The sequence below is a fragment of the Borostomias antarcticus genome, assembly GCF_949987555.1.
Source record: "Borostomias antarcticus genome assembly, chromosome: 23".
Lineage (NCBI taxonomy): Eukaryota > Metazoa > Chordata > Actinopteri > Stomiiformes > Stomiidae > Borostomias > Borostomias antarcticus.
The window spans coordinates 13,405,330-13,415,075 of NC_140256.1; the positions used below are offsets into that span (position 1 = coordinate 13,405,330).

Consider the following 9,746-nt stretch of genomic DNA (forward strand, 5'->3'; position numbering starts at 1 on the left):
AGGCTAATCATTGAATTCATTACAGTACAATACAGTTCACTTTGATCAGGATAAGTTCTATTGGAATCCATTGCATGCACAAATTATGATTTGAGCGTCAAATGCGCTGGTCGCATTCCACAAGATACTATAAGCCATGCCATGCCAGCTCTCGTTGCTGATTTTCACATAGGCAAATATTTCCAATGAGAAACACGTTTTTTTTTTTTTTTTTTTTTTTACATTCAGTCAACTGTTTTTAAAATAATGTGGGCTAATTATCTAAAGACCCACATAAGCTTAATTCAGTACAATGTTCAGAAGTAATAGGCCTATTCAAGTCCCTGGGAGGTGACTGCCTATTTGGAACATGAGTGTATCGCCCGATATGATGCCAATTCTGCTAGCCTATGTAGGATTAAATAATGTTACCAAAACAGTATTTTACATATATAGGCTACAGGGTATATCTCTTTCCCCTTAAAAACTATGTTAAGCTTGTTGCAAATCATGTGTTTACCTACTAGTACTTTTTCTCCTATCCCAAAGTACTAAACCGTGTTTTTAACACTGAGGCGGTAATTTAGGACCTCCCCCAAACCGCTGTAATTTGAGGCCAAGATACCACCATCAGGCCCTGATGGTGAAAAAAATCAAAGTTAAAAGCTGCAGTTCTGACATTCATCGAGACCCCTCCGGCGAACAGACCGCGTACTTTGCCTCGGAGTTGGAAGTATTTTTTCCTATAGAAATTGCTCTCTAAAGCAGCTACAGTTCTGTGTGGAAAACCACAACTCCAGTCTCGGTTGCGCGTAAACGCACAAGAAGGCTGGCTTTCTCCAAAGGCTCCCCTGAAGTTTGAGATGCACGCACGAGGGTTCTCTGCTTGGGTGGTCCCTCTACTTTACTGAGCTGTTGCTAAGCAGCTAATAATAGTCGTGTTTGCTGAGTAATTTTTGCCCTTCTGGAACCAATCAGATGCGAGAAAATCCTGCTATCTGACAGCCCTGGAGGCGGGATCTCGATTCTTTTTTGCGCTGACCCCTCCTCCTTCTGCCTCCAAATGGAGAGTGGTCTTTTTCCCATCTATTGAATCTGAGTTCGCCGTGTCGCTCGGCCCAGGGGAAGTCCACATAGAACTCACAGAATGCTACAACCATCGAACGCTCCAAGCCGCCGTTTTCTGCATGGGAAGCGCTTCTTAGACTTTTGCTTTTAGAATCAACTTTTTTGGGGGAGTAACGGTGAATGCGCGAAGCGGTGGAGACCTCCGGATCACGAAATGTTGGGATGGAAGGCGCAGACTTTGACTCGCCGTCTCCAACAGGAGTATGAAGTACTTCACGGGTGTGAGATCACCGAGAGTGAAACTTTGTTGCCTTGGGATATCGCTGCACGCTTTCGGGGAAATATTATAACGTGGAAAACGATTACCACCGCGCAGTCTCCGCACCATGGCCTCGGCTGCTAATGCCTCCTTCGAGCAGGAAAACAGGGACCCCGATCGGCCGAGGATAACGCGGAGGAACAGGGGAAACTATCGCACAACAGCGCCGGATTTGGAGTACTTGCAACGGCCAAGCTACTGCGATGCAGCGTTTGCATTGGAGCAAATATCCGAGGTGCTTGCTCTTTGGCTTGTTAGGGCAGTATTCTGTTCACAAGTTTTCCGAAGCTGTAGAAAACTGAGCAACTTTGTCAAGTCGCTAGGTAACGGGATAGCTCCGGACGGGCAGGGCAGTGAGAGGCTGGGGGACAAGACTAGAGCCGAGTCCTCTATTGTGTTACACGAAATGTGGGAAGAATTTACTTTGTCGTTTTTCAAGATTCAAGAGGTCACAGTGTTCGAAGAACGCACACCTTCCTGATATTAAACTAGGCTACAGTAGCCTATAGCCTGCATAAAGATTCACCCTCCCCAATATCAAGGTTTTAGGCTCAGCATAGGCAACTAAATTATCTCAAGTCGTGGTTCGCGAAAGCCTATGTGGACGTTATAGTAGTTATAGTTTACATTTGTGTGATATTATCTTTGCTGGGGAGTCGTTCTCCGTTCCCCTCGCTAGAGCAAAAATCCATGTGGCTGCCCTCTTCCGTTCACAAATGTTGTCGTAACTCCCTCCGTGATGGCTACTCCACTCCCCAGTCCCGATCCCACAGGCAGCTCTGAGGGAATGGAGCTGTGTGGTGTGTGTGGTTTGGCGGTAGCGAAAACCCACGTGTAGCCTACCTTTTGAAGGGCTTTAATATCACCATTTGATACAATGTCTCAAGTTGCGCGCTGTTACATACTGTCATTGACTGCTGGTCGTGCTGCGATTCCACTGTGTGTGTGAGTGTGTGTGTGTGTGTGCGCGCGCGCATGCGTGTGTGTCGTCCAAAACTGCCTCTTATGTTGCTGGCTCGCCAACTATCTCCTTTCCTCTCTCGACGTAGGAGGTCCGACCACGGTCCCTTTGGCCAGAATAACAGCCAACATGTTGAGCAGAAAACACCGAAGTAGCCTTTTACTGTCCACAGACCTGTTTATCTCGGATGCGATTATTAAACTTCTGTCACTAAACACACGGGATAGGCCCGTCGACACGTAGGCCTAAACAACGGCCTGGTACTGCCAATCATCATATAGGCTAATAGCGCATTAACATGACAGTATGTGGCTTCCACCGATCTTATTTGCACCTGTTTGGGATGCGAAGGGGGGGGGGGGGTCTGTGTCCCCTGTCCTAATATGAGGACAGCAGACGCATTGTCTCTCCTTGTCATATAGGCTACAGCCCATGTATTAGCCTACATGAGTGAATTCCCAGGGCAAATGTCTGGTATAACATTGGGACTCTCTTGTCTTGTCTCAGGGGAAGGCGACTGGAAGACGAGCACCGCTATGGCTGAGAGCGAAGTTTCAGAGACTCTTGTTTAAGTTGGGCTGTTACATACAAAAGAACTGCGGAAAGTTTTTGGTTGTTGGCCTCATGATATTCGGAGCTTTCGCTGTTGGCTTACGGGCAGCTAATTTGGAGACCGACGTGGAGAAACTCTGGGTAGAAGGTAAGAAATACTTGTTTATTATATTTCATCTTCCCTTTTCGAGATCATGTGTGCTTTTCCTTTCCTGACTGAAGTCTCGACCATAGGGATGGGGTCTGGTGGGGGGGGTCTGCCAAACGCTGAGGGGATTGTTTATTGTAGCCTATAGAAGTCTGACAAGGGGCCAGCTGCAACTTGAAAATTATTTTATTTTATTTAGTTTCATGTTATGGTTTATGCTGTTTGGATACCCATATTGAATAGTGTGGACACGCAAATATGGAGCACCTAGTGTGTGACAATTGACTTGAAATTAAGGTTGTCAATAAATTCATGAGAAGTTTTGGGAGAGGAAATTTGGTCAAAGCCGCCATTTTGTGAGTGTGTGTGAGTGCATGTGTGTGGTTGTGTGTGTCTGCCTGCCCCCAGCAGCTGAATGTGATCCGCGCGCTGCTCGGAGGCTGTGTGTGGTCTCCCCTCTTGGACAGTTCTCAACTTTCCAAAAAGATTTGTCTCCGACTGAAGGGAAAAAGCGGAGTGCGGACAGAAACTCATGTTTGCAAAGTAGACATTGTGAAATACAGAAATAGGCTATAATTTTCAGTCGTACCTTGTGAAGAATAAGTATATTTTGTGGTGGAAAACAGAACTTTTCAATATGGGTGGTGAATTGGGGCAAGGGGGATGGGCAGCGTTTTTTCTTCCCTTTGATCTGCATTCCAGCAGTTTAAAACGAGGGTATTTGTGTCACGAGTAGATCAACCATTCACATTTTGTGGAATGAGGCTGCTTTAAAGGAAAATGCCATAACAGACATTTCATTCCAATGTTTTTGCCTTGGGGATTTAATTGTTTACTTTGTTCATTCTAGTAGCCTTTGCAGTGCGTGTGAGTGAAGTTTCCGAGTTAAACCATAGGTAGGCTACAGGTAGCAATAGCCTGCACGTTATAAACTACCCGGGATAGATATGAAAAGCGAACAGCTATGCATTTAGTTTGACAGTTTCTGAGCGGAGTCATCGTCTAAAGTGCCACAGGCTTTGACATAGAGGAGCGTGTTCGTTCAATCCTTGACGCAGGCGCAGTGGGCTTCAACGGTGGCTCGGGACAGTGATCACCATCTTTTAGTAGCACATTCAGACATATTCAGTATATGTTCAATATGATTTTCAAGTGTTCTTATACTACATATATATAACTGTATAATAACAACGTTACTACATAGTAATATGCAGTGCAACTTCTTATATGATAAGATATAGATTTTCCACCACACTGCCTTTCTTAATTTTATATTGATTATCCAAACATGTGAGTTAGATTTGAAGCCGAAGGCGAAATGGGGATGACAGTTGGCAAAGCGTTTCTCAACCCTGCAGAGGGCTGCTGGCCAGGCCGGCCAATCACACTCAACCCTGTAGAGGGCTGCTGGCCAGGCCGGCCAATCACACTCAACCCTGCAGAGGGCTGCTGGCCAGGCCGGCCAATCACACTCCACACTGCTCTGTCAACACAGTATCAACATGGATGACAAACACATAAGACCTGGGACTTTTGCACACTCTCTCCACACACACACACACACACACACACACACACACACACACACACACACACACACACACACACACACACAAACACACACTCACACATACACACACAGCGCACTACTATATGTGTAAATGGAGGATAGTCTGTTTCTCAGGATTGCCTTTTACAGAAATCTTATCTCTCTCTGTCACACACACCTCCATGCACGCGCACACACACCACACACACACACACCACACACATACACACCACAGACACGCGCAGACACGCACACACCACACACACGCAGAGAGTGGGCCATGGTGTGTTCTCACGTCCCGGGACGTGACGGGTTCCAGATGCTGGTTGGGGAGAGATGTGTTTGTTTAGATTAGGCTGCACAGCTGAGGGATAGATTAGTTGTGCCTGGACAGCGGAACGCGGCGCTGGGTTTGGACACACAGGAGCACGGGCCCGTTGTGGGAGGGGAGGAGGAGAGAAGAGAGTGGAAGAGTGTACGGAGGAGGTGAGGGCGTCTGTTTACGTTTCATTCCGGACCGCCGTCCTCCATGAGCGACCTTCTGACGACCCCTCATGGAAGCGCCAACACCCCCCCACACACACACACACACACACACACGCGCGCGTGCACGCACACACACATCTCGGAGAGCAGAGCTCTCAGCGCCGGGCGTGATCTCATCCTGTGTTTCGTCACCGGCGCTGGTTGTGTTCAGGGTTGTTCCCGTTCGGGGCCCGGCGCTGTTTGTCCCATTTCCAGGCTGCACACGCCGTTTATAAACACTTCCACACAGGAAACGCTGTTTATTCAACCAGAAGGGGAGCGAGAGGGGGGGAGCGAGAGAGGGGGACGCGGTCACAAAAGGGACTGATCACGCACACGCAGGGGGGCACGCCTTCCAGTGGCGTGGTTTTGTTTTTGTTTTGGATTCTTTTCTTTTTTGGGAGGGGAGGGGGTTTATGGTGATGTTTAGTTTAGTTTATTGAGTTTAAACAGGACAGTGTGCACATACATTAATTGCTTCGGTTAAAACAAGGAGATGCTATGCACCAGATTTAGCAAGGAAGCTAATTTCCATCTGCAATCCTTACAAAGAACATGAACACAATGAATACACAATCTGCCATGTGGACAACAAAGGACACTATCGTTAGACGAGGACAGTACCACATACAGTACTACATACATACATGCTTTTCCTTCTTCCCCCTCAAACAGATATGATGAGTAACTGTGTGTGTGTGTGGTTAGGGATGATTAGGGCACTCGCAGGAAGTTGTAGTATTACTGCAGTTAGTGTCTGCCCCCCCCCCCCCCCCCCCCACACACACACAAACGTGTCTGCATTCCACAGTGTGTTCACAGACAGCGGAGAGGGAGTAGGAGAGAGGGAGAGAGAAGGACAGAAAGAGTGAGAGAGACCCCCTGACGGCCCTCCTCGTGGTGGTTGGAAAGTCGAGCCATCCCATAGCATTCTGGGAGAACACAAACACGGGCCAAATTGTAAAGAAAATAGCAGAGTGGGCTGACTCTAATTAAAACTGTATCACATAAACATTGGCCTTCCTGTCGGACAGCCTCTCTCATTCTCTCTCCCTTTCTCTCTGTCTCTCTCCCTCTCTCTCTCTCTGCCGAGAGTGGCTGGGGAAGGAGCGAAAGAATAGGATGGGGAGAGAGGAGGAGAGAAAGGGGCCAAGGATAGAAAGAGAGGAGGAGGAGAGAGATGGGGTGAGAAATGAAGAGAGCAGTCCAGGAGGGCTGAGGTTTGGGCTGCAGAGAGGGAGAGAGAGAGAGAGTGGGAGAGAGAGAGATAGAGAGAGTGGGAGCGAGAGGAAAGAGAGAGAGTGGGAGAGAGATAGAGAGAGAGATAGGGAGAGAGAGGGAGAGAGAGAGGCCTGGGATGGAGACAAAGAGAGGGGAAGGGGGCCAGGCTGTAGATGGTTCCTAGCAGAGACTACAGCTGGCTGGAGAGAGAGAGAGAGAGAAACATTCACTATTAGTGGCTCTCTCATGCCCTCTAGTCCTGTCATCCACTGTCCCCTTCCCTGTCTCCCCTCCCCTGTCTCACCTCCCCTCCCCTGCCCTCCCCCTGTCGTCCCCGGCGGGGCGGCAGTGTGGGGGCCAGGCCAGAGGCCACAGGGCAGTCCCCCCTGAGCCCTGAGGTCATCTCAGAGAGCCCCCCTCCCTATTTAAAACCTTACCTGATACCCTCCCAGTGGCCCGGGTGCAGAGTGAGGACTCACAGCAGAGAGAGGGAGAGAGGGATGAAGGCATCAGCCACAGCAACTGTCCCTGCCCCCCCCCCCCCCCCCCGGTTGTGTGTACGAGTGTGTGTGGACACGTTTCAGAGAGAGTGTATTTAGTGGGTGTTTCTTGCGCGTTTGTGCGATATGAGATTGATCTCTATCAAATGTATGGCCGTTCAGTAGAACATCACCCCTTAGTCTGGGTCGTTGTATGTTGATTGTTGCTCAATGACTCCGATATTTATTATACAGTGTGGATGTTCACTAGTGTCTGTGACAGTGTTTTTTGTTTTTCACGCATCACAAGCTATGGTGGTGTGGTATATGGTCTGGTATCTGTATGTAGCACAATATGTAGCACAGTTGTCCTGATGTCATCGCTGCTGTTGGTGGAGCAGAGTGGAGCACGCCGGATGGATGAGGAAAACATCTCGTCACCCTTTAATGTGGATGAGGAGGAGGAGGAAGAGGCCTGCGAATGTGGGTTTTCTCTGTTGAGAGGATTGTGGTTTTGGTGATCGAATTATGCTGTTTTTGTGTATATGGGAACATGCACACACACACACACACACACACACACACACACACACACACACACACACACACACACACACACACACACACACACACAGCCCCTCTTGGTTTTGGTCTGGTGTGAGTGAGGAGGTGGTTGAGTGGGGATGACATGGCAGGCTATTTCTATGGGCCCTGCTCTGCCATCCAACCCACTAGCCCCTTCTCTCTCTCTCTCTCTCTCTCTCTCTCTCTCTCTCTCTCTCTCTCTCATCCGCTTTCATTTAGCAGATGCAAGCAATCAAACACACAAATGTGCACACGCCCAACATTTTTGCCTAGTTTGCACAGAACACACAACACACACACTCATCTCACTCTCTACTCTTTCTCACATGCACGTGCACACACACACGCACACACACACACACACACACTGGACTCAATTAACTTGGTGTTTATCAATTCACTGCAAACAGGATTCCAGTTCACCAGCAGGAATAACATTCCAGAATGTTGTGTTAAACTTGATGAGTTGATGAAATGTGCAGACTAGCTGCTGAAGGATTTAGTGTGGGGAAATATCAAGGCCGTGGTACAGGACTCACTGACTTACTACGTTGTTTTTCAAAGTTTTTGTGAGTTTGTATACTTTAAAAGCAGTTTAAACAACCTACCTGTGCCAAGAGAATGTTAAAAAAAAGAAAGAAATCATTTGAAAAGCTTGCTAGTTTAGACATGTTTGTGTTGTGTGTGTGTGTGTGTGTGTGTGTGTGTGCGCGTGCATGCGAGCGGTGGAGATGCCTCCAGGCGCTCTTGTTTACATTTTGCATTCTTTCGCAGCGCCTCTTATTCAAAAACCAGAGCCCTGCGAATGACCGGTCGCGCGCGCGCTAGAGAGAGAGAGACCGCTCCTGGGTCCTCCCCCCCACCCTCCACTCTCTCTCTCTCTCTCTCCCTCCACCTCCACCCACCCCTCCCTCTTTTCCTCTCTGCCGAATAGGTCTCTTTACCCATAATCCCCTCCCCCTGCGCCCCCCCCCCTCTCACCGGGGGAGAGTGGCCCCAGAATGCCAGATGTATTACAGAGGGAGGCAGGGCAGTGTAAACAGTCAGACCCACCATGAGAGCCGGGTGGTCTGCTCCCCCCCCTCCCTCCCTCCCTTCCTCTCCTCCCTCCCAGCGCTGGCGGCCAGAGGGGTGGAGAGAGAGAGAGAGAGAGAGTGAGAGGGGGTGGGTGGGGGTAGAGGAGGAGGGGCAGGAGCAGGAGTATAGTAGTGGTTTGTGTTTGGGCTGCAGGGCCAGTGGTACAGGGCGCCGGGGCTGGAGGGAGAGACCTTTGTAGCACCGTTGTAACGCTGTAATCTCGGAGTGTGTGTGTGCGTACCTGTGTGTGTGTGTGTGCATGTGCGTGTAACGCAATTGCTAAGGCGCCGTGCAACACAATGTTATGTTGTTAACAGTAACAACCTTACTAAGAATATGCGCATAACCTAACCCTTTTTTTTCCAGTGCGGATATTTGAACTGTGACCTCCAGGAGTGTGCGATGGTGTTTGTGTGTGGATGTGGTGTGTGATGGTGTGTGTGCACACGTGCTCGTGTGTGTGTGTGTGTCAGAATGCAACCTGATCCAGGGGTCCAAAGAGCTGGCCTAAGACCTGGGCACACCTGTGACCTAGTGGATGCGGTGTGTGTGTGTGTGTGTGTGTGTGTGTGTGTGTGTGTGTGTGTGTGTGCGTGCTCTGGCTGGGGAGAGGCGGAGAGGAATGTGTGACCGGAGGGATACCTGGAATCAGCGGCCATCTTTCCAGGAAATGACAGGGGAGATGGCTGACTGAGATCGGCCGCCCACGCTGATGTCACGGTCTGTTGTGGCCAGGCTCTCGGCCAATCGTGCGGCACGGGACGGCCCCGCTAGAGACACGGCGTCACGCGAAGGCTGGCGGCAAACGAGCGTTCTCATTGGTCAAGTTCAGAAAGCGTGTCTTGAGCCCTCTCTGGTGTTGTTTTCTTTCGTCCAGCTCGGGTCGTCGTGTGAAACACAGAGTAGTGTTGCGTGGAACTGAAAAATAGTATTTTCTCCTTATATCTTTCTAATAACTTCAGTGACTGGTTGTCTGTGTCCGGTCAGCGCCAGTGACTGGACAGTTCTGTTAGGCCCGTCCTTCTGGTCCTGATATGTTGACGTTTTATTTATTTTTTTATTTAACCTTTACGATGCAACAGGAAGTGGTGTGGTGGGGTCTGGCGGGCGATGCCTGGACGCACGAGGCAGTCTGTAAAACGCTGCGCTCAGCTAGAGGCCGAAGATATTAGTCTGGATTTCGTTGCTAAAAGCGTGTGGAAACACTTTGACGGGGGGTCCCGTCCTGGGATTCTCCAGTCCCGTTGCTGGGTCAGGGTGCCGTTGCTCGGGTGTTTTGGCTA

The 9,746-nt window shown here is 49.4% G+C and overlaps 1 protein-coding gene across 1 annotated transcript in view; it reads left to right on the top strand.

Moving 5' to 3' along the window:
* Nucleotides 1-1,433: 1,433 nt before the first annotated feature.
* The window catches only part of ptch1 (patched 1), a gene marked incomplete at both ends in the record, with an annotated part of 95,587 nt that continues 87,274 nt past the window's right edge, over nucleotides 1,434-9,746 (top strand). Inside the window, 2 exons of the mRNA XM_084456853.1 lie at nucleotides 1,434-1,601; nucleotides 2,835-3,027. Of these exons, the coding sequence (XP_084312979.1) occupies nucleotides 1,434-1,601; nucleotides 2,835-3,027 (361 nt within the window). The remainder of the gene's footprint in view (nucleotides 1,602-2,834; nucleotides 3,028-9,746) is intronic.